This window comes from Catharus ustulatus, chromosome 2 (genome assembly GCF_009819885.2).
Source record: "Catharus ustulatus isolate bCatUst1 chromosome 2, bCatUst1.pri.v2, whole genome shotgun sequence".
In the NCBI taxonomy this organism is placed as follows: Eukaryota; Metazoa; Chordata; class Aves; order Passeriformes; family Turdidae; genus Catharus; species Catharus ustulatus.
This window is the reverse complement of record NC_046222.1, coordinates 16,814,958-16,839,336: the sequence shown is the minus strand read 5'-3', so window position 1 is coordinate 16,839,336 and position 24,379 is coordinate 16,814,958. Positions and strand designations below refer to the sequence as shown.

The 24,379-nt window shown below is 42.9% G+C and overlaps 2 protein-coding genes across 10 annotated transcripts in view; both read left to right on the top strand.

The window, feature by feature from the left end:
- The window catches only part of PHLDB2 (pleckstrin homology like domain family B member 2), a 67,030-nt gene extending 52,060 nt beyond the window's left edge, over positions 1-14,970 (top strand). For 6 of the 9 annotated variants that reach the window (XM_033051585.1, XM_033051587.1, XM_033051592.1 and 3 more), the window contains 7 exons: positions 443-478; positions 2,200-2,407; positions 4,166-4,256; positions 5,810-5,956; positions 8,361-8,580; positions 12,248-12,333; positions 13,030-14,970. In XM_033051585.1, coding sequence (XP_032907476.1) covers positions 443-478; positions 2,200-2,407; positions 4,166-4,256; positions 5,810-5,956; positions 8,361-8,580; positions 12,248-12,333; positions 13,030-13,170 — 929 coding nt within the window. In that variant the 3' untranslated portion in view covers positions 13,171-14,970. The remainder of the gene's footprint in view (positions 1-442; positions 479-2,199; positions 2,408-4,165; positions 4,257-5,809; positions 5,957-8,360; positions 8,581-12,247; positions 12,334-13,029) is intronic. The other 3 variants (XM_033051593.1, XM_033051591.1, XM_033051586.1) reach the window with 1 other exon arrangement.
- Positions 14,971-17,159: 2,189 nt separating this feature from the next.
- On the top strand, positions 17,160-24,309 carry ABHD10 (abhydrolase domain containing 10, depalmitoylase). Its single transcript, XM_033052746.1, has 5 exons — positions 17,160-17,253; positions 20,065-20,248; positions 21,039-21,150; positions 22,080-22,217; positions 23,250-24,309. The coding sequence occupies exons 1-5, from the start codon at positions 17,160-17,162 to the stop codon at positions 23,589-23,591; spliced, it is 870 nt and encodes a 289-aa protein (XP_032908637.1). The 3' UTR covers positions 23,592-24,309.
- The last annotated feature ends 70 nt before the right edge of the window (positions 24,310-24,379 follow it).

Below are 24,379 nucleotides of genomic sequence, written 5' to 3'. Positions count from 1 at the left end.
GGGGTTGGTTGTGAAGCCTCCTGGTGGGGTACGCAGCTGATCCTGAGCTTTGAGCTGCCTGCTGCTTACGGCATGGAGATAAAAGGAGAACTCTGAATTATGCTTTGTTTCTCTGAATGCATCTCATTTTGCAACCTAACAAATGTTGATTTCTTCCAGTGTTTAGTTGTATTTGCATGATTGCATAAATTTGACTGATTAATGTTTTCCTCAAAAATGGGTTCTTTATCTTAAGGGGTAGAGTGTTTGTAGCACTGCTATGCTGCTCTATGCCTTTTAGATGGGTTTCTTTTTCAGTAAAACATGAAATATGGAATTAAAATTTCTAAGTAGGCAAGGATTTGTAGAGGGCTCAACAGGAAAACATGCATTTGAATAAAGTTCTTTCAGTAATTTGTTTTTTCTCTCTTTCCCTAATGAATCATTGATAACCATTTCACAGGAGCAATTAGTCATTCCAAAGGTTCAAGTATGAAAGGTAATTGCTCATCTGCAATAACAGAAGCATTTGCCAAAATAAGGGGGGAAAAAAGCAAACCACACATGTGAATCAGTAACACCTGTGTTGTGTGATGCTATTATTTTTGACTGCTGAGGTGTATTTGTGTCCCTTTTGTCTCTTACTAATCAATGTGATTGAATTTTTGATTGAAATTTAGTGTTCTTTTAAATGGCAAGTGAGTCCTCTTAGTTCCTTAGAAGCCAGCTTTAACTGTCTTCATGAAAGCTTTGTATGGTACAGAGGGAAGTGAGGAAAATACTACCTTGGAAATGCTTGTAGGGCACAGTTTCTTTAATGGCATGCTTTAATTATTCAGCTGAAGACACACTTTTCAGATAACTGCACTTGTTGGCTCTCTGAACTGGTACTCTCCCAGCTCTGGCATGGCAAAAAACACCAGAAAAGAACCTTGTATGCACAGATAGGGAATGAGAATAAGGCAGAAAAATACTGCACTTTAAGCATGCTTTCTTAACATCAGTGTCTTAATGGTGTCTAGGAAAAATTTTTATCTGGACTTGCTGCATTTGTACATTTGTGCATTTGTGCATTTGTGCATTCTTCCCATGTCTACTTATATTAAATATGGGGAATGTCAGTGGCGGCCTTCCTGTAAGAATGTGAGGTTTTCATGTAGTCTGTCAGTCCTTCCTAATCTCCAGCTCTGCCAGCAGCTCAGAACTTGGGTCAGAAATGTGCAGAGAATATTACAAACCTAAATATCAGAGCTATGAGGAAGTCTCACTTCTTTCATTCATTGAACGGAAACATGAGCAGTGTGGTTGTATTTGAAATCATCGATGGAACAGCCTTAAAAGGGCACTGTAAAATACTTCAGCAGTTAAAATGACAGCTCCTCCTCAGCAGGCAAGCTCAACAACCTCTAAGCCTGCATCACTTTCAAAGAGCAACAGAGACATGAGATAAAAATAATTGTGAAGAGACATTTTCAAAGGACACATTGCCAAACAGAGTTCTCTGTGTTCAAGAAGGATGACTTTTCAGAAAAAAAAATGTTTTTGTGGAAAAATAACAGAAGAACCTTTGCATGAACCTTATTTTTCTTCAGAATCATTGGGCTATAAGGATCTGCTTCAGTCCTGTAGCGTGAATTGCAATTTCAAAACTCCAGCAAAGTACCTCTACACTAGTAACTATGATTCTATAATAAGCAGCCTGTATTATTTCAGCTGAAATTAAGAGTCCAATTGCAGTTACCAGAAAGCAAAGTTTACCAAATAGACAAAAAAAATATAAATCCATATTTACTGAAGTAAACCAGACAACTACTTAAGAATATTGCATATCAGGACTTTTTTCTTTTTTCTCTAATTTAGTCCATGTCATTTCTTCTAAATTCCTGAATTTAACTGCATTACTTTCCAAATTAGGCCTAATTTTCATTTTAAAATGTAAATTTTATTTTTTCAAATTACATTTTCTTAATTCACATACAAGAACATATATTGAAAAGTCAACTATACTAATGTGCATATATTTGAATCCATCATAGCTAAAACAGGTATTTAAAGCTTTTATTTCAGTGTGATTAACTTGTAAAATTAAATAATGTTGTAGCACCTTGGTCACAGTGCAGTAAAGACTGAGGTGATGTTCAAAATGCTTGTGCTGCTAACAAGTTATGCTCCTGTCGCATAATTTTGATGTGAAATCAGTGTTTCCTCTGTTCTTTATAGGGTATAACCATCAGCGTATCTGTGAAAACCAAAGGCAGAAGTCTCCAGAATTCTACAGCAGAACAGCATCGGAATCCAATGTGTATTTGAACAGTTTCCATTACCCAGATCGTAGCTACAAGGACCATGCCTTTGACACATTAAGCTTAGACAGTTCTGACAGTATGGAGACAAGCATATCAGCATGCTCACCAGATAACATTTCCAGGTAAGTCTTCTTTCCTTCTGCTCCTGCAGTGGTCATAAGGTCATCATGAACAAAAAGAATATGTTGACACTGGGATAGTGTGGATGCTGCTGATTGGTTAAGAAAATGTAAGATCATTAGACAGCCATCATATTTGTCTAGCTCCTCATAATCAGGTTTAACTACATCTCACCTGTTTATTGAAAGATGGAAAATAAAAATATGGAAGAGTTAAGTGATAATGCTGAAGTTTACAGAGCAATCAGTGCTTCCTCACGTGATCACTACAGGGAAGGAATTTCCTCCGATGGGAAATTTCTCAAGGACACGTGCCATTGATGACCTACACTTGTTCTACAAGTCCAGTGTGTTAACCAACTAGATGCTTAAGCTAAAACACTCAGGCTTCCTCCAAATGTCTTTTTGCCCTTTCCTCTCCCTTTTCTGGATCAGTAAAAATGAAAAGACGATGCTGAAAGGCTTGCTTTTCTCATCTTCAGAAACTGTCAGTTCAGACGCCATTTCTCAGATGAAAGGAATTTCCATGATCTGTGTTAAAAGTCCAGATGAGTCTCAAAATTGTGTGCAAACAATTTTCTGCTGATAGTCTGTTTTTTATTCCTGACATTATGGTAATGCTTTCATTCCTGCTCACAGTCCTGCCCCAGCAGTTTCACAAGCATAAATAGAGGCTGATCATTAAGTACAACTTTGTCACAGCACTATGAATACCTTGTGAACACAAGGGCAGCTTTGTTGGCTAGCACATAGTGTTTTACTTAGCATCTGTTTCCTGTGGCAGGGAAGCCCTCTGATTTCCCCTTTTAGTCATTGTCACTGCAGTGTTAAGAGTTTCAGAAAGTACCAGTGGCAGTCATTCTGCTGGCTGTTTTGCTTGGGCTTTTTTGCATTGCTTGGTGTTGGCTTTGGTTTTTTTAAAGGAGAAACATTAGGACTTGGGTTTTGAGGATTTCTGTTTTAAATGGATAATCAGCAAGTTTCTGGTAGCTAGAGACAGGCTGGGAACTAACTCAGCATTGAGCTAATGTGCCAGTGATATGAAACCTTTCTTTCTCTCACTTCCTGCTCTAACCCTTTGGAAGGAGGATGGTGTGTGTCTGAGCTTATCATCCTGTAAGTCCAGTCTCCAGCCCCAACAGCTGTTGAATTTCACTGGTACTGTTTGCTCTTCTGCCTCCCTCTGACTCTGACAGCCAATGCCAGGAGGAAAACAAAAGAAAGCAAATAGCTCAAATCAATACAAAAACCAGAAAAAGACCCTTTACAACTGATGTTTCTGTTCCTCACAAGGCAAATTTTGGTGAAAGAAAAAGAGTGTGAACTGATTTTGTTGATAAAATCTGGAAGATGGGCAGTTAATTTTTCTTGATAAAATTTCCCTTAAGCAAAATTAATTCAGACTGTTTTAGACGGTGTTTGAGAATATTTTCTAGCTATATTGGACATTAAAAAAACAATTTATGATGCTTTGTTCTGACCAATTTAAAATGCATAATATATTCTACCATGTTTAGGGTGAGAAAAACACTTTTTTTGTAGAGATGCATAAAATTTGTGGGTGCTCACAGTACAGAAGAAACAGAACTGCTGTAGTCATTCATCAGCTCGCCAAACATACCTCTTTTTTTGTTAGTGGCTACTGCACTGAATTGGATCTGAACACTGTCAATTTCATTCTTAAATTAGGTTGGACTGCAAAATATTTCTTTAAATACCAACTATTGATTTAAATAAGAAATAATGGGGGGTTTTTTGCAGTGCTAGCACTTCAAACGTTGCAAGAATAGAGGAGATGGAGAGACTTCTCAAACAAGCACATGCTGAAAAGACTCGGCTGCTTGAGACCAGGGTAAGTGTAATTTTGAGTAATTAAGAGTAAGCATGAAAGTTTAGATACAGTAATTTCACGAATACAAGCCGCACCAATTTGACCAAAATTTTGGTGGAAACCCGGAAGTGCGGCTAATATTCCGGGGCGGCTAATACATTAACAAAATTCTAAAAGCTGCCAACACGGAAGTGAGAGCCCGCGGCAGCCCCAAGCCAAGCTGGAGCCCGGCCGGCCCCGGCAGAGGTGGGAAAGCCTGGCAGAGGCGGGGCCAGCAGTGTCAGGGGCGGGCGGCAGAGCCTGAGCCAGCAGGGCGGGGGAGCCCGGGAGAACTGGGGCTAGCAGTGCAGGGGAGCATGGCAGAAGCAGGAAGGCCGGCGGGTGGGGCTGCCTGGCAGCGGGGGAAGCCCAGCAGAATCGGGGCCAGCAGCGTGGGGGAGCCCGGCGGTGCGGGGGCCTGCAGTGCCGGCCAGGGCGAGGAAACGCGGCGGCGGTGCAGACGGGAGGGGGCGGCCGGCGAGCCTGGTGGCGGCGGCGGCAGCCCTGCCGGCGGGGCGAGCGAAAGCGCCGCTCGCGAAAGCGCCGCCGCTCGCGAAAGCGCCGCCGCGAAAGCGCCGCTCGCGAAAGCGCCGCCGCGAGCCGCGAAAGCGCCGCTCGCGAAAGCGCCGCCGCGAGCCGCGAAAGCGCCGCTCGCGAAAGCGCCGCCGCGAGCCGCGAAAGTGCCGCCGCGGGGCGGGCGCGGCGCGGGGCGGGCGCGGCGCTCGCGAGGCGCGGCGCGGGGCGAGCGAAAGCGGCAGCGGGGCGGACGGCGAGCCCGGCGGCGGCAGCCCTGCCAGCCGGGCGAGCGAACGCGGCAGCGGGGCGGTGCTGACGGGAGAGGGGGGCCAGCGAGCCCGGCGGCGGCGGCAGCACCACCCGGCCAGCCCCGCCGAGCCGTGGCGCTGAGCTGGGCCACCCGGCCCCGTCGGCAACCATGAGCGGGCCGAGCCTGCCTGGCCCCGCCCCGAGCCAGTAAAGCCCGCTATGCCGCGATCCTGTTACTAATTGGCCAATTTGTGAAAGCTGCGCACGGATTCTCGCGACGAACGAAAGTGCGGCTAATATTCGGGGTGCGGCTTATCTGTTGACAAAGACAGCAACATTGTCGAGGCACCGGGGGTGCGGCTTATAATCCGTGCGGCTTGTATTCGTGAAACTACTGTAATATTCTCCTAATGCAACATAGAAACCTACCCAGCTTATACCTAATAGACACTTTAAAAATACCTCTTCCCCTTGGCTTCACCTCACACTACATGTGCCCATGTGCAATATCTGCTACCTCAAAGGACAAGTTGATGGCAAAATCCCCAGAAACTTGGGCAGCATTGGTTTGACATCTGCTGGGGGAGCTGCTTAAGAACTTTCATTTCTATTTCATGATCTATTTCTTACTCCAAATTTCAGTCCAATGTGCTAGATATGTATTTCTGCATACTTAAGGAACAGAAAAGTATTTAGCCCTAGCTTAGAAATGACATTGCCAACTACAGTTTTGCATATAATTGAAGTTCTATGTGTGCTGTGGTATTTAGGAACGGGAGATGGAAGCTAAGAAACGAGCTCTGGAAGAAGAAAAACGCCGCAGAGAGCAACTGGAGAAAAGACTGGAGGAAGAAACGAGCCAGAGGCAAAAATTAATTGAAAAAGAAGTCAAAATACGTGAAAAACAAAGAGCACAGGTCAGATATGGGGATGTGAAATGGTTTTGGAGAGCAAGATTTCCCCTTTGTATACAGAAAAGGACTAAGTGTATTTCTGCCATTGGTAAACAGAACTGCTTTCAGCTAAACAGATGGATTTAGTATTTCTGAGGTGCAGTTTTTTTGCTAAAAGTATTTTTGGGCTCTTGGAGCCAAGTATTCATTTAAAATTAGATAACAGCATAGGTATCTACTTAGCATTTTATATATAAGGTATCAATATTAATCCTATAAAGTTTGTTACTGAATATGGACAGGACAGAATTTTTTGGCCAGAACAATAGAAATTTTTGTGGTTTTTAATTTTATAAACCATTGGTGTGGAGTTGGTGGGGTTTTTGTTTTGATTTGCTTTTTCTTTTAATACATAAAATACCTTTAAATTATACCGTGAATTATTGCTTCCAAACATTTGACCAAAAAGAAAAAGACAAACAAAGAAGTTTTTTCAGCTTCATACCTACAGTAGGGAGTAAATATTATTTTTTCTAAAGTTAATGGGACTGTACAACATGATAAACATTACTTAATTTAAAAAGTGTTACCTCCTACATATTTTTGCTTCTTTGGGCTTAGAGGTACCTTGAGTTTTCTTCAGGCTTAGGGTCTTACCTATTTGTTTATTCCTCTAAAACCAATAATATCTACAAGGTACAGCAAACAGACTAGGCAGTCATTGCTAGTATGCCAGAGCAAGACAATGTCTCCACCTTAATAGAAGTATTTGAGTGCAGAAGATTCCATATCATATTGGAATATCTTTCTGTTTTCAATTGTGCTACCTTTGCTGATGTTTAGCCAGCTGTGTAGCAAACATATTAATTCATTTGGTTTTATCTAAAATGTAATCAGCAATACTAAATTTTACTTGCTTGCCTCCTTTTTTCCTAAGAAATTTTGTTGACAACTCAAGTATGGCGTAAACAACAATGCAATGCTGGTATCTTTAGCCCAAATTAGAGCAGGCATGTGTCACAATAGAATGTCCTGTCAGTTACTGCTAATTGTCAGACTTGGCAGAGAGAAGAAGACTGAATTGGCAGGAAGACAAAAATGTATCTGTCAAAAATGACTGATTTTTTTCCTTTTTGTTTTCTTTATACAGTGAGACCATTTCTTTTTCCCCAGCATGTTTTGACCCTTAGAAATGTAAATGAGAGGAAGGAGCTCCACCTTTGCAGTTGCCAGAGCTGGTGCCAGCTCGTATCATACGGGACTGCATAATTTTAGAAAGGTGCTAGGAGTTCTTGTGAACAACACAGCTCCTATTGCACCAAGAGGCTCTTAAGAATGCAGTGAGGGAAAGTCCCTTTGATTTGAGACGCACAGTGGGATTTAACAGGCTAACTTGAGGAATGGAGCAGGGGCAGATTAGTTTCTTCAGGTCACTGACTAACCTGGAGTCCAGGGGTAGAGATAGACAGGGAGACGCTCCTTTCACAGATCTCTGAGAGATCTAAAATCAGCTTCTCTTCCAACATAGCCTCCCTCTGCCTCAGCTGCAGCAGGAGCCTCCTCTGGGAGACCTGCCTTCTGTGTTTAAAGTGAGGAGGTTGTGACAGTGCATAGACTCTCCAGGCACAGAAAACAACAATATTCCCTCAGTTGGCAGAGGTTCCAAATCACTATCTCCTCCTGCTTGTCCCAGCTGACACTATGCAGGCTTGGTGCAGAGTCTTGAACTGCAATCAAGAAGGAGGCTGTCCCTTGCAGAGGGATGCACTGCAGCTCTCTGTACTGCACTGGGAACTAGTTATCACAGCTAATTTGTTCAGCAGAAAATAATTCTGTTTTGTTCACTGCAATCTCTGTGAAACTAACTGGCAATTACACTTCATTCCCATTATCAATATTTCCTGCAGTTGCATGTTCTTAATATTTATATATTATACTCTGCATGAAAATACCTGTAGCAGTAGAATTAAAATTAAAGAGTGACATGTGTGCAGTGAGTATTTGATCCAGAGAAATAAAGGGTTTGCTTAACATCCTGCCTGTTAAGTTCTTGGACTTCATCTATGGCAGCAACAAACCTTTACATTTAATTAATGTCTTAGAATTAAAAAAAAAAAGTTAGCCAGAATTAAAAATATTGTGTAGGACAACTTTTCTCTGCTGTGGCCTTCGTTTTATCAGCTTATCAGCTGTTGATTTCAAGAAAGTTCTATGCTCTATTTGGCTTTTACAAAGTTATCCAGCACTGTAATGTTAGAAGTTTAAAGAATTTTTCTTTTAAAGAAAATTAGAGCTGCAGTAAAAGCTCCTTATTTTTCTTATATTTATTTTTTAGACTCTGTGAGCAGTTTGCAGTTATGTCCTCTCAATAGCAGGCGCAGGACATGATAAGACTTCTCTTAATATGATTTTCTTCTCTTTCCTGCAGGCCCGTCCCTTGACGCGCTACTTGCCCGTTAGAAAGGAAGACTTTGACCTACGGAGTCACATTGAAACAGCCGGGCACAACATAGAGACCTGCTACCACATTTCTCTCACTGAGAAGACCTGCCGAGGCTTTCTGATTAAAATGGGAGGAAAAATTAAAACGTGGAAAAAACGGTGGTTTGTTTTTGACAGAAACAAGAGAACTTTTACTTATTATGCAGGTAGGTTGTGGGATTGCTACTAGGATACATCTGTTCTATTTCCTTATCAAACTCAGCTGAGTTATGAACAAGTAGGGAGTCCGGATAAAGCTTAGATTTCCACTTTGTCCATTCACTCATGAGGTCATGTGAGCCCTTCCCTGTAGCATTCAATCCTCATGCCAGGTAAGGCAGAATTGAGCGTACAAAAGAAAGGAGGAGATGCAGACGGGCAAGAGAAAAAATTGAAGGTGATCAACTTACAAGTACATAGAATAATGGTTCCACATATTTTATTTTTAAATATTATGTACTTCCTCCAGTGACTGAATGATTTCTTGTACCCTTCATACAATAATACAATTTGTTATACTTACAATGAAAATTGAAGTGAATGCTTCTGCAGTCATGTGCTTAATGTGAAGAAAAGGTTTTCAGGAAATTAAATATACAGGGGTAGACTTGCTGGGTTTGCCTTAATTTGAAAGTGTAAGGAATTTCAGATGAAGAATACGCAATACTCCTAAGGTGTTTGTGTACACAAGGTTGTGTGACACAATATCTGGAGCCATTATAAGCATTACATTACTTCATTACCTTAGGGTAAACTCAGAAATGGGGAATTTAAGAACATATTTATTTCTCCAAATGCTCTGCAAATATACACATGGTTTGACTTTGAAGTTTCAGTTCTGAGGAAGCTGCAAAAATAACATTGTGCTCTGAATATTTATTGTGCAGAGAGGCCAGAAAGAGGCATATGCAGGATGGTCATTGCTGAGGCACAGAAGAATACACAGAGTATGAAAACCACCCAGTTTCATTTACTTCACTGACATAACTGCTTTCCAGAGACTCATAAGGAGCTTAAAATTGAATTCATTACATTCATTCCATACCTTCTGAATATTTCTTACTAGTTTGCAGTAATACAATGAAGAATGTAGCAAACATTTTATTTCGCTCTTAACATCTGGTTTATTGGTTAGGAAGGCCTGTAACACACAGTACTGTGTTCCCATCTAGTACTGATTTTTTTTGGTCTTTTTTTAGTAGTTATGTTAACATTTAATGGTTTCAATTTTGAGTGCAGTACAGTTGCCATAATGTAATCTCAATTACCAAAGAAAACTTTTGCTAATGTCTCAAGGACTCCAGCCAACAAGCACAGTTTTATGTGGAGTCTGCACCAGCTGCACTAAAATGCTGCTGCTTGTATGAGGATCCATCTAGATCTTTAAATACGAAGTAGATTTCCAAAATAAATATTGGTGCTGTAAATTCAGAGTACAGTAATTTCACGAATACAAGCCGCACCAATTTGACCAAAATTTTGGTGGAAACCCGGAAGTGCGGCTAATATTCCGGGGCGGCTAATCTATTAACAAAATTCTAAAAGCTGCCAACACGGAAGTGAGAGCCCGCGGCAGCCCCAAGCCAAGCTGGAGCCCGGCCGGCCCCGGCAGAGGTGGGAAAGCCTGGCAGAGGCGGGGCCAGCAGTGTCGGGGGCGGGCGGCAGAGCCTGAGCCAGCAGGGCGGGGGAGCCCGGGAGAACTGGGGCTAGCAGTGCAGGGGAGCATGGCAGAAGCAGGAAGGCCGGCGGGTGGGGCTGCCTGGCAGCGGGGGAAGCCCAGCAGAATCGGGGCCAGCAGCGTGGGGGAGCCCGGCGGTGCGGGGGCCTGCAGTGCCGGCCAGGGCGAGGAAACGCGGCGGCGGTGCAGACGGGAGGGGGCGGCCGGCGAGCCTGGTGGCGGCGGCGGCAGCCCTGCCGCCTGGCGAGCGAAAGCGCCGCCGCTCGCGAAAGCGCCGCCGCGAGCCACGAGCCGCGAAAGCGCCGCCGCGAGCCGCGAGCCGCGAGAGCGCCGCCGCGAGCTGCGAGAGCGCCGCCGCGAGCCGCGAGCCGCGAGAGCGCCGCCGCGAGCCGCGAGCCGCGAAAGCGCCGCCGCGAGCCGCGAAAGCGCCGCCGCGAGCCGCGAGAGCGCCGCCGCGGGGCGGGCGCGGGGCGGGCGCGGCGCTCGCGAGGCGCGGCGCGGGGCGAGCAAAAGCGGCAGCGGGGCGAGCGAAAGCGGCAGCGGGGCGGACGGCGAGCCCGGCGGCGGCAGCCCTGCCAGCCGGGCGAGCGAACGCGGCAGCGGGGCGGTGCTGACGGGAGAGGGGGACCAGCGAGCCCGGCGGCGGCGGCAGCACCACCCGGCCAGCCCCGCCGAGCCGTGGCGCTGAGCTGGGCCACCCGGCCCCGTCGGCAACCATGAGCGGGCCGAGCCTGCCTGGCCCCGCCCCGAGCCAGTAAAGCCCGCTATGCCGCGATCCTCTTACTAATTGGCCAATTTGTGAAAGCTGAGCACGGATTCTCGCGACGAACGAAAGTGCGGCTAATATTCGGGGTGCGGCTTATCTATTGACAAAGACAGCAACATTGTCGAGGCACCGGGGGTGCGGCTTATAATCCGTGCGGCTTGTATTCGTGAAACTACTGTAATTGAACTCTGAGTATGCTTTAGTTCTGCCAGTGCACTGAACCAAGAACTTACCCTGAAGTCTGACAGCTTAGTGCAGCGACTGAAGCATCTGCACTTTCTGAATTGAAGCATTCAGGGAACTCTGCCAAGACGCTTTCGGTGGCAGCTTGTGGGTACCTGAAATAGTCTGGTAACCAAGCCCCAGGTGGGGCTTGGAAAGAGAATGGATCCCCTGCTTACTTGTAGTGCACAGACAGCAGACATCACACTTTGTATAGTTCTGTGTTTATCTCAGTGTAAGTGTGCTGTAATCTCATAATCCCATGCCTCAGTGCTTCAGTTCTGCTTCTCTGGGGACTGGCAGAAAGATTCCCAAAGCTGCATCGCGTGCTCTCTGGGATTTCATTTTGCCATCATATGAAGCTTTCAGAATTGCCTGCAGCTACACACAGGATGTAAGCTGAGTTCCCCAAGTGTTTAAATGACAGCAGAATCCCTCATGGGACTGATAAAGATGTTCTGCATGACTGTTCAGTATTGAGATGACACCATGACTTGGGGGCAGAAAACATTATATTCCCCTAATACAGAAGTGCTGGCAGTGAAAGGAAGTTTCATATTCAGTGTCCACATGCAGTTGGGATGCTTTTTAACAATTTCTCTCTCCACTGCAGGAAAACGGAGGGTGGATGCCACACTGCCCTGCTTTTTCTAGGGAAAAATTATAATGGTGACTCTTAAGTTCACATGTGAAGAAGCATTTTTTTAAAAAAGTACATGCACAAAGCTTTGCTGTCAGATTGTACTGAAAATTTGATTACTGTTACAGTTTTCCCTTGAAGGCAAACTGGAGGTCTTAGCCTGTCTGAAGTCTTGCTGATTTTTATGGAATTGGAAGAGTAGATGAATCTGAGAGACACCTGTCCTTCTGTGAGCTAATACCCTCCATAACATTTAGACACTTCAGTGAAGGGAGTGACTTGCAAATAGATGAGGAAATTACAAAAGCTTTTATCCTTGGAAACTAGGTGAAAAAGAAGACATATTAAAATAAAAAATACATCTCTTAACAAAACCAACAAACTAGTAAAAAAGGTTGAAGGTTTCCTGGGATTCCAGAAGAACTGAAAGTCAGTTATTTATCAGCTGAACATATGGAAATGCAAATTAAGCTTTTGCTTTTTACTGTTCATTTCAGTTCTGAAGTCATTCTCTCTTTTCCATTTTAGACAAACACGAAACTAAATTAAAAGGTGTAATATATTTTCAAGCTATTGAAGAAGTCTATTATGATCATCTAAAGAATGCATATAAGGTAAACTTTGTTATTGCTGTTTTAACCACATATCACATAGAGTACCCAAAGCATGGTAGCTGCTGTAAAATTAAAGGGAGAACTAACATTATTGGGGAAAAATAAAAGAAACAAATACTAAATGCTAAAAAGAACCCTGGGGTGGATGAAAAGGAAGAGGAAGCTAATCAGTGATCAGCAGTGTTTCGGGGTTTTTTAATACTGATGGAAGCAGAGATAAGTGTCTACCTGCAAAGTGGGATTTGCTTCAAGGAGTTCCTTAGCCCAGTGGCAAGACCACTGAAGTCAGTGGCTTGGACAAGTCAAGGGCTGGCTGCATGCCTCTGTGCCAGGGATGGAGTTAACTGTGCCAGCAGCTCATGGCACCCCCTGCCTCTCATCTGTAATTTTAATAAGCTGTGAACAATTTGTGAAAGCCACTGGACAGAGTGGGGGAGTTAGTTATTTCGGCATGAAACAACAGCTTGGAGCCCTGTAGTACCGTACAATAGTCTACTGGGGAGATGCTGTAAAAGGTGTTTATGGTGGCTGCAAACACTTTAAATGTATCTCTGGTGCAATATAAGATCCAGTGCACAGCATTTTATCTTTCCTTTTAATCCTATTCATAAATATCCCTGTAAGCATCTCCACTTCTGGTACTAATAACTGGTGCTGAATTCACTCTTTTGATATGTTCTTTGTGTTTTATTCTAGAGTCCCAACCCCTTGCTGACCTTCAGTGTTAAGACCCATGACCGCATCTACTACATGGTTGCTCCTTCTCCAGAAGCCATGAGGATATGGATGGATGTGATTGTTACAGGCGCGGAAGGCTACACCCACTTCATGTTATAATAAAAGGGGAGCAACAGGGCATCCTGCAATAACGTAACTAATGAAGTTAGCCATAGCTAGTGACAGCTGAAAAGCCAGTGAATAACACCCTGAAACGTCCTCCTTATAATATGCACCCAAAACCTCACCCAAAAACTCAGAGGGGGTTACAAATGCATTGAAAAGGGCGGGGGGGTGTTATCTGTTGTAGTTGATCTTTACAGGAATGAATGAGCTAAAGCTGTTGAGAGAATCATAGTGCTCCAAAATGGATAATCAGGCAATTTTAATTACAGCATCTTGATTGAATGATGTTCCTACAAATTCTCTTATACAAATTCTCTTTATGAGAATGTCTTCATAAATTTATACTGAACAGTTTACATGTGTGTGTGTTCTCATTGGTATGCAAAAATTCTGTAGTGAAACAAAAAGTGTAATGAGCATATATTTTAATATGCAGCATTTGACATTTATAGATGATTAGGTGACTTTTTAAAACTTTAAGTCAAGTATTTTATAAAAATACAAACAAAAAGGCAGCCCTAAGGTACACACAGTTCTTGCCTTAGTAGTTAAGCGTTACAACAGAGCCAAAGAGTTACATGATTCCCTTACATTTTCATATTGTTACTTGTACCTAACTTTCTGTAAGGGGACAGTGCCAAAACTCTTAATGACTTTTAATGTAATTAAATTGTTATATTCTGTGTTCAAACACTTCATGGCAACAACTGTATGTTTAAAGTTTGCATCTATGGAGCTCAACAAAAAAAAAAAGGATAGCTTTATAAAGATGCATTTTTTTCCACAAGGATGAGAAATGGAAACACATGTATTAACTTCCTCACAAAGAGAGATTTTTTTAATCTTCCCTGTTGAACAGAATAAGCTGATTCTGGACCCTACAGCAATTTTTTTTTAATGTTTTAAGGTCCCAGTGTGGTTCTAATCTTACTCTGTGCCAAGTTAACACTATGGAAATCTCTCAAGCATTGCCTGCCTTGAAGCCAGCACCAAAGTCTCTACCTATCTGAATTCTTTGGAGCCAAGCTTTCAGTTCCAGAGAGTTGTTTTGTTGTTTAACATATATCTGCACAGAATAATGCTGTCAAATATAATAAAAAGAAGTGAGTTCTAAGAGTTTACACTAAGCAGTGTATGAATAAAAACCCCTGAAAGTTTGAAGCAGTAGGGATTGAGATTCCTAAAACAGCAAAGATACTGAGGGTGCAGTGGTCTCCCATTTTAAAATCACCTCCAAGTCCTTGAGTAATATTGCAAAAATATAAACTATTTAATTAAAATTAACTTCAAGAAAGTGTCATGACTTTAAAGAGGTTCTGTTTCAGTAACTGAAACTTACACACTCTGTGGTTTGTGTACTAGAAGAAAGCACATTAGCGTCTTTTCTTCCTTTATGAAAAGTTAATGGCTTTTGACTGAACAAATAAACTGAAAACAGAATAGAAGTATGCTGGCAGAATATTTTTGTTATACTTTTTAAACCCTGTAACTGTAATGAACAGGTTCGTGGTATACACAAGCGATGTGGTTGTTCTAGCATGACAAATACCAGTTTCGACTTGAATCATAAAAGAAGAGACTGTTGTTGCAAGATAGCTGTTATCATCTGTGCAGATCACAACCTGCAATCTATAATTTAAAACACTATCAAGTAAATTGCTTTTGTTTATACAGTTATTATTTTTCCCTGATGTATCTTGATTTTACTCCTAAGTATAGTTATAAAGGTTTTCTAATAATTTTTATATCCTGCATGATGCAATGAAGGCATTTCAATAAACATTTTTAAAAATACACTTGTTTCAAATATTTTCTTGCTGCATTATCCTGAGACATGTGCTTGTCTTTTAAATAGTTGTATACAGTTGTGCAAACAATACCGTATTTCTCAATAACACTGAATTGAACTATTCCATGTATTTTCTTATAAAAGAGCTATGGAAAATAATCTTTTGGAGGGCAGTGAAATTAGGAGTGTAGTCTGTTTTCTGTATGTGCATAATATTTTCCTTTTTTTATGAAGCCGTTTGAAAAATTTATCACCACCTTTGGTTATCGGATATTGACAATTTTTTGGGGGGTAACTGCAAACCAGAAATTGCTTGAGTTTAAGGATTTCGAAGTTTTCCCAGTATTTGACTTAGGCATGACCTGAATGGGAGTATTAACTCACTGTGGAAATAAAACCAGCACGGTTTTATGACTGATTTGTTTTCACTAGGTTTGCCATCATCATCATGAAGTGGGGTGGGTTCTGTAGTGTCATATAGATCAAGACAACATAAGGAGAGCATGGTGGTCACTGATGATAAAAGCCCTTCAAGCTTACCTGCCTAGGAGTCAAATTCCTGCTCACCCTGAAGGCTCTCGAGCAATTGCAAACCACAGAGTCTGAGTCTTAAAAACCTCCTCTGCTGTGTCCCATGACCTACAGGTGCTGGCTTGGTGCTTGTGGGAAAACACCCTTACCTTGGCAGGCACTGGCCTTTCCTAGCATTCATTTTCATGTGCCAGGGGAGGTTGGACATCACGAAGAATTTCTTCACAGAAGGGGTTGTCAAGCATTGGAATGGGCTGCCCAGGGAGGTGATGGAGGGACATCTCTGGAGCCATTCAAGAAATTTCTGGACACGATGCATACCGGTCTAGTTGATGTGGTGGTATTTGGTCAAAGTTTGGACTCGATGATATTTGAGAACTTTTCCAATCTAAAGGATTTGGAGATTTTATTATTATTTTCTTTGTGGCTGTCATGGTGTTCTAGTTTGGAGGACAGGTGTCTGCTAAGAAAGGCAGGAGCTTCTCTTTGAAATGGAGAATGTAAACCCCCTCTCTCGAAATTATTATAATTTTGAAATCAAGGGGCTCTCAGGCAAAAATATGGGAATTAGGAATAACAGTTCTTTACTAGGGAAATTAAAATAGAAATACAGTACTACAAAGAAACAAAGTCAGAGTACAACCTGACACCCTGTCAGGCAGGGTGTTGGCAGCAGTCCCATTAAATGGTGGCTGCATCCTCCCGCAGTGACAGATGTGATTCAGTTGGAGCAGTGCTCCTGTACAAGGTGCAGTTTCCCTCTGGAGGTCCAGTGGTGATGTGGAGAAATCCGGTTTTTCTCTGGAGTCCAGTGGAGAAAGGGGCTCCCTTAGTGTCCCAAAACCTCTGTTTTTATCTTGGTAAGAAATGTTGGGCTCTTCCCCCTGGCTGGAGCAACTTCCAATGGGATGCAGTAATTTTATCAGTCACACAGTGGGACTCAATGGCCATGAGCAGAAAATGACTCCCTGAAGGAAGGATGGGTTGTGAAAAGATAAAGAACAATGCCCTGCCTGGTTTCAATGGATGGCCCATTAGCAGAATATCTGCCGTGGAGATAAGGATCACTGTCCCCACCCTCAACAGATGGTGATAGAACAGATACCTTTTATCACACTCTGTATTGTAACCCAAGACACATGGCCTGTACATAAGAGGTACAGTGCATAAATATGTACTTTTGGCTCCTGTACCCAAGGCTGAGGGAAGGTGAGGAGGTGTGAGCCCATTAATGAGGTCTCTTCTCTAGGCTGAACCGGCCCAGGCCTTTCCCTCGGCCTCTCCTCCCAAGGGAGGTGCTCCAATCCCCCTCATTGCCTGCCACAGAACCCGCTCCAGGAGCTCCGTGTCCCTCCTGTCCGGAGGAGCTCAGAACTGGACAAAGCACTCCAGAGTTCCGTGTCCTCACTAGGGCAGGATCACCTCCCTCGACGTGCAGGCAGTGCTCTTCCCCGTGCACACCTCTGGCCTTGGCTGCAAAGCACAGTGGAATCGGGGCAAACACGCACGCAGGGAAACAAAAACTCCATCTCTTGGCTTTTTTCCTTGACAAACCCGCGGTTTCCCAGGGCGGCTCGGCCCCGACCGCAGCCCCCTGCCCGCCCCGCCCCGGCCGCCGCTCCACAGGCGGGGCAGGCGGGCGGCGCGTGCGCTGGCGGCGGCCATGGCGGCCATGGCGGGAGCGCTGGTGCGGGCGGGCCGCGCCCCGGCCCTGCGGGGATCGCTGCCGCCGCTGAGGGCGGCCCGGGCGCTCCTGGGTAAGGGAAGGGCCGCGGGCAGCTCGGAGCAGAAGGGGTGCCAGTCGGAGGGGACAGGATGTGTGTCGGTGCCGGCCGTGACGGGCGGCTCTCGGCCACCTTTGCTCCCGTTCTCCATCGGGAGGGGCCGGGCGCGGCCCTCTGGTGCGGATGGGCTTCTTCAGCTCGGGTCCCTTCCGACGGGGCTCCTGACCGGCTTCTCCTCCCCGCCAGGCCCGCCGCGGGGCTCGGGGTCTGTGCACAGGGCAGCTGCTTTCCCACGTGTGTTTTGTTGGCGCTCAGCTCTTGCCCCGGTGCATTTTGAGGAGCTGGGATTCGTGCGCAGCTTGCTCGGCCAGGTGTGGAAAGTGCCTGCCCTGTTTAAGCTCCGCCAGGCACAGAAAAGCTTTGCTGGCATCCACTCCTGAGTGATATCGGTCCCTGCCCAAACACGCAGAGTCCCTTGATGTATCAGACGCCGTGCTTGTCTGACCTGTTGAGTTTATTCATTGCCTTTAATTGGACAGATGAATCTTATCTAAGATTGCTCAATGGGTAAAACTTATTTGCCACTAGGGCTGCACATTTTGTAGGTGCATAAAAGCTTGAATCCAGTGGGATTTTGTTGCTGTGGTTTTCTCCCTTTCTGTGTGTTTATAACAGTAACATTATCAGAGTATCTGTTTATTTTGAGCGTGTCTTTAGGTGCTTTGGGACCAGGCCAGGCAGCAGTTCCTGCTGGAATGGAAACCAAGTGTGGACAGAGTTGAATCCATTACCTGTCGCAGCAGCATTAATCTGCTGCTGCTGGCAGTGGGGAGGTCATGCAGGAACATACCCAGAGTTGTTCAGGGAGCTTCTTTGGCTTTGATGTGTAATGTAACACCGGTCTCAGTCACAGTTTCTGGTGTTCATAATATGCACAGCGACTCCTATATGGAGAGAATTCCATAGATACCATCAGGCAAGGGTCCCATGGTCTTCCTGTAGCTATCACCTTCTGTGTGTAACGTGCTTTTATAAACTAATACCTGCCTTGCACCCTTCAGAAATGCTTCCCTGCTTTTACCAAGATCTTTCCTAAAATCAGGAGGAGAAATTACTGGGCAGCTGCTGATGTTTTATCTAAAGAGGAATCTGAAAGGGTGACTGTATTGAGCTGTGCTTTTGGGTTGGCTGCGATGGTTGCTTTAGGGTTTGCATTATTCAGGTTGGGATTGTTGCTGGTGCTTCCATTAACTTGTTAAATGGAAGAATAGTTTGTGAAATGGCTTAGACAGTGGTTGTGTCTTGTAGCTGCAGTTAGAACCCTGCCCAGTGTCAAAGTAATTTGAGGACACCTCCAGAGTGCTGCAGCATGGAAGACAAGTGGCTTCAGAGATGGCTGTCAGGGCTTAAGGGGGAGAAAAATGCTCCCAATAATTTTTCTATTAAATTTAGTGCTTCTTGGTGTGTCTCCTCTTACTAGCACTTGAAGAAGTGACTGGCTTAGTGAGAGACACACACAGATTAAAAGTCACAGTGTGGATGCATCTGAATACCTTTACTGTGGAAGTCATTCAGCATTATAAACAACTCATGCCTCAGTAAGATAAAGAACTACCTCATTGTTTGAGGAGCAGTTTAATGGTTTTAATCTATACAAATGATACAATTTCTGTTGGACTGTAGGAAGGTGCTGAATGCTAGCTCTGCACCCTGTTGTATGTATCCACACTTACTCATGCACGTCCAAGTTTAACAACAAACCAAGCCCCCAAAACCCCTCAAATGTAATCTCTCTTATAGTGACGAAACAGAACTCAGGGCTGCAGGACAAAGTGGTGTGATATTGTCAGGGCCTGGATTTTGCACTATTTATCCACCCCTAGGAAGCCCTGATGGTTTTTTTGGATTGCACAGTTTCTGTGCCCCCTGTTGAAGAGCCAGTTATCTTTTAATCTAAGAATTAAGAGTGTCAAAGTCTTAGAAGACTTGACCAAGCTTTCAGTTGAACAAATTACCTTGCTGAGTTGGATAATACACTGGATTAAGTCTCCTTAACAGCTCTCTACTAATTACTTGTCCTCACCTGCAGCAGAGGTACAACTGACTGCTAAAGTTAGATTAAATCCTGTAGCAGCTGTTGAGATTCAGCAGAATTATTAATTAGTTAGCATTTCCTCTGTTAATCTTATTTCCTTGTTTGATGTTATTTATTTCATTTGATTCAAACAATGCTAATGTTGTTTTATGCCCATCATGATGAAAAAGTTAGTCACAAGATTCTTTCCCAGTTCTTGATTATCAACTTGCCCCTATATCTCCATAAATTGTGTGGATCCGGGGTTTTGATAAAGGTGCAGTTTTGTCCTTCAGTTTTAATTTTCATGAAAAATTTGTCACCTCATGTAAATTTCCATTGCACAGAGTACTTTAGTCTCAAAATTAGGCTTTTTGAAAATAAAAGGTTAAACTAAGCAGATACTGAATGGGAAGATATTTTTGTGAAATGAGTAAATGTATTCAAGATGGTGTGAAACATGAGACTGATGAAGTCTAGGGAGCCTTAGTGTTCATTTTCAGTCAAACCACTTTGCTAATTTCTGAGTGAACTCTCTATGTGGTTGGTATTTAATGATTTGAGAATGAATCACAATAAACTTTCTCATTCAGGTTCATCAGTACTTGTCAGTCATTAAACAATATAGGAGATGCTTTTTTCTTCTTTCTTGAGCCAAAATACCTTCTTTTCATGTAGTATGTCCATATTTGCCAAATCCTGGGTTTGTCAGAACTTGTGTTTCTGCCAAGGTTATAATGATGATTGTACTAAACAGCTTCTCTTATTAGTTTGCAGGCTCAAGTCATCCGTCAGCTTTCTTACTCGACCAGATCGACCAAATATTGCTTATCAGAAACTTAAAGGGAGGAATCCAGGGGTTATTTTCCTTCCAGGCTTCAATTCAAATATGAATGGTCAAAAAGCAACTGCCCTTGAAGATTTCTGCAAATCATTAGGTCATGCCTTCATCAGGTACATAGAGGAGTGTTGTTCTTGAGAAAATGGAACCAGTCTCACGGGTTGTAGGAAGGGGTTTGACACAAATAAGTAAACTTTGGCATTTGGATTGGGGTGCTCTCTGTGCTAAGGGAGCTTGTTTACAAGATAAGTCTTTCTTCCACTTCTAAGTGTAGGATTTCTCTCAGTAGAGAGACTGAGGTAAATCAGGAGAATGTATTCTGAAAGTAATTCAGAAAATTCTCCGATTTTCTGTAGTCCAACCAGTGCTACATGTTACAATCAGGCTGCAGGCTTAAAAAATAAAAATTAAGGAGTTGTTTTTTAAGTTACCACTGTGAGCACTATCCTTACCTGCCAAGTCTGATTAAGTTACCCTGTGTCTTCTGTGGGTTTAGAAGAACATGCCTCTGATTGGTGATGCTGTCCTTTGATAGTCAAGATTGAAACCTGTGTCATAAGGCCTCATTTGGGTTCAGTGTTTGAAAAAGTTTGTACATTTAAAAAGATCTTTACAATTGAAGTGTGTGAGGGTTTGTTTTTTGTCTGCAAGGAAAAAATTCTGTCTATTCTGGTAAATTGTGATGCTCTATAAAATGATAGAGAATGCTGTGCAACTTAGTTTTGTCTGTTGTATTAAAACCATTTCTGTGTGATTTTTGGTCCTAGTGATAAACAGGACCAAGTAAGAAAATACTGGTTTCTTGTCCCCTGCTGATTTGATTATACAGTAGTATTTAGTTAGTTAGTGTCTGTGTTGCTGTAGACAGTCCTGTGACTTTCATGCTGATGGTTATTTTTTCAGATTTGACTATACAGGATGTGGAAGTTCAGATGGTAAATTTGAAGAGTGTACAATTGGGAAGTGGAGAAAAGATGTTCTGTCTATACTGGATGAACTTACAGAAGGACCACAGGTTATATTTTATTTTTAAATATAGAGTGCTGTTTTTCCCTCAGGGTAGAACCTTGATGAAAAATATGCCATAATAGCTCTGGTCAACAGTAGCTTTTGCTGAACAACTGACACCTGCTCACTTCCAAGCTGAATCATTTGAGAGGTCGTATTCATAGGAGCTCTTTTGCAAGCAGGTAGGTCACAAAATCATGGAAGCATGAGAAGCTCCTGGAGGTTGTTTGTTGGAATCTCCTGCTCAGAGCAGGGCTGTCATCCCAAAGAGTCTGAGAAAGCCTCATGGTGGAGGTGCCACCTCCCAGGGGACAGGGAATTGTTCCAATGCAGTGTGGCCCTGTTAATGAAAAAGTGTGTCACTGTCCCATGCTGATGCATTAATTAAAGGATTTGCAGGAAGTTACAAGATACTCCGTATGATTAAATAGCTTTAAAAAACAGGCAGGAGAAGCAATATTTGATTTTTTCAGTTACTTTAGAATTTACTGTGAGAAACTTGGCATCTCCTACAAACCTAGAAATACCTAGTATTGTGTTTAAAACAATTTTGTATTATGAATTGCTTTTGTTTACTACTTTCACTGCACTGAGCCTTTACCATGTGCATTTTTCTTGAGAAGGAAACATAGAAGTATTCATATGATACTGAATTGTTTCAACTCTCATTTTGTTTACAGTGTTTCAGGCTCAGACAGCAATAACCAGCCATGCCAAACAGAATATTAAATACCAGATCTTGTGGTGCTTACTCAGGCAAAATTTCCACTGGAGGTGACAGCAGTTCTGCCTGGGTAAGGACAGCAGGATTATGCCCAAGATTTAAATAGTTAAACCAAGTGAAAACTGATACTATGTGCAAGAAGAAAAAAACCTATTAACCATTTCCTGTAAAACACTATATTTTCTTCTCTTTTTTCTGATTTTCTTTTCCAGATTCTGGTGGGTTCCAGCATGGGTGGATGGCTGATGCTTCACGCTGCGATAGCACGCCCAGATAAAGTAGCTGCTCTGGTTGGAGTAGCTGTAGCAGCAGATCACGTTGTAACAACTTTTAAGAGGCTTCCCATTGAGGTAAACATTGATGGTTGGCATTTGTGCAGTCTAAAAATCTTAGCAAGAATTTAAGAAATTATGTTATTTAAACTGTACTTTTCCTGCAAATTTTGGGGTAAGTTTTCTGTGCTTAGACTAAGCTTACAGTATGAGACTGGTGTGAGCATTAGTCAGATTGTACTTATGTTACTGTGGTTTAGAGGATGTGAAGCCAGATCCCTGCTGTTGGCAGTCCATTAGATTTCAGTGTTGAATATCTTATATTTGTGTTGGAATTGGATCCTTGTGCTTTGAAGGATGGAGAAGAAGCCACTAAAGTAGTTGAGGTGGCACTGGATGAGATGAGTATGCCACAGCTTGTATACATAGAAAGGAGATTCTTCAGATTAGTTTGTTTGTAAAGACTAAGATTTAGGTAGTGGGAACTGCCTTTCTGAGATTCTTCCTTGATGGTCATAATGTCTAGTCTTCAGGGAAGTAAATGAGGTGTTACGTGGCAATAAATAATGTGTGCTTTAGAATATTTTCCGAATTTCTTTGGGTTTTTTCTGAGGTACTTTGTAGTGTCAGTGTTACTATTTAGGATTCAGAATCTAAAAATACTTAATAATCTTGAAATACAGTATTTAGAGACACCTATTGTGGCAAAGACTGAAAAGACTGGTCACTGAAAAATGTCTTTTCCCTACGATTTCTCCTTGTTTGAGGATCAGTGAAGTGATTGAAGACAACGAGATTTCCCGTTCATGGTGGCTATACATCTTTCTCTTTTCTGGTAGATTCTGGCTAAGAAACTTCATCTCATTGGTGAATTTTAACTAGATTAATTTGCAGGAGAGGTTTGAAGAGCAGTTTTTGTGACATGCTAGGGGATTTGTCTTCTCAGTTGCTGTGAGGAGAACAGGAATACCCTTTCGCTAATAAAAAATGAATAAGGTGAAATTTTGATGCCTGGGGGAGTTTTACTGCTTTTAGAACAGAAATAAGTTGTGGTACTCATAGGCACTCCTAACATCTGTTTCATCTATTCTTTGCTCTCTTTTTTTGCAGGCACAAAAAGAAATAGAAGAAAAGGGTGAATGGAAGTATCGAACAAAGCACAATGAGGCAGGCTATTACTCCTTGACCTATGACTTTATCAGAGAAGCAGAAAATCACTGTGTGCTGAATAGTCCTATTCCTGTGACGTGTCCTGTACGCCTTATCCACGGCATGGAGGATGGGGATGTCCCCTGGCAGATCTCCATGCAAGTTGCTGACCGTGTTTTGAGCAAAGACGTGGATGTTATCCTCCGCAAAATCGGCCAGCATCGGATGAGTGACAAGGAGGATACAAAGCTCCTTGTGAATACTGTTGATGATCTCATTGACAAGCTGTCAACAGTAGTATAAGCTGAAGAGTAGCATTAGTGCATGAACTCTACACCTGACTCTTTTCCTTGAGCAACAGAAGCCTTGTTCTTAGAGGATGGTGGCAGGCCTGTGACTGTCACAGTAGGAACTGAGCTTTATCTGCTGTTTCCTTACCTCTGTTCCGTAAATACAGGTATTGTATTATTGCTGCATTTGCACACAGTCCTAAGTGTGAAGGAGTGCTGCTATTGTGTTCAGAACTTCTCCTTCACCACTTCAGCCTTTTTTTCCCACAAATTTCCTACAATTTTGTACTGACATGTTGATTACTTTTTGTTACTATTGGGCTGTACAGTAAAACTTTGTTTTCACATCTTTGACACCTATTACTGTCCTTCTGCTGTAACATCTTTGTATCTTATGTCTGAAACCATCTGTGCAAGGCAAAATACAACTTGTTTACTGAAGTTAGTTGTTAGAATAGTAAATACCATGAAACAGAATAAACAGATTTCAGATAAATGGTTATTTTGTTCTGAAATGCTGTTAAAAAGTGGAAGGCACACCCTGATGGTGTGCTTGGGGTACTACATAGGGAAGAATTTGACTTTTAAGAATGCAGGACCTCAAAGCTTTAAGAGCTCTTTATCTGTGCTTATCAGGAAGGTGTGTGTCTTCTCCAGGCTGCCTGTCTGTCATTGTTCATTTGTGAGCCTACTGTTAAGGGAGCAATAAATAATCTTGGTGTAAACTGAAATGGATCAATAAGGTGATGTTATAGTAACTTCTTCAAAGTGGGGAGTACAATGCCACAGAGCACTGCTGCC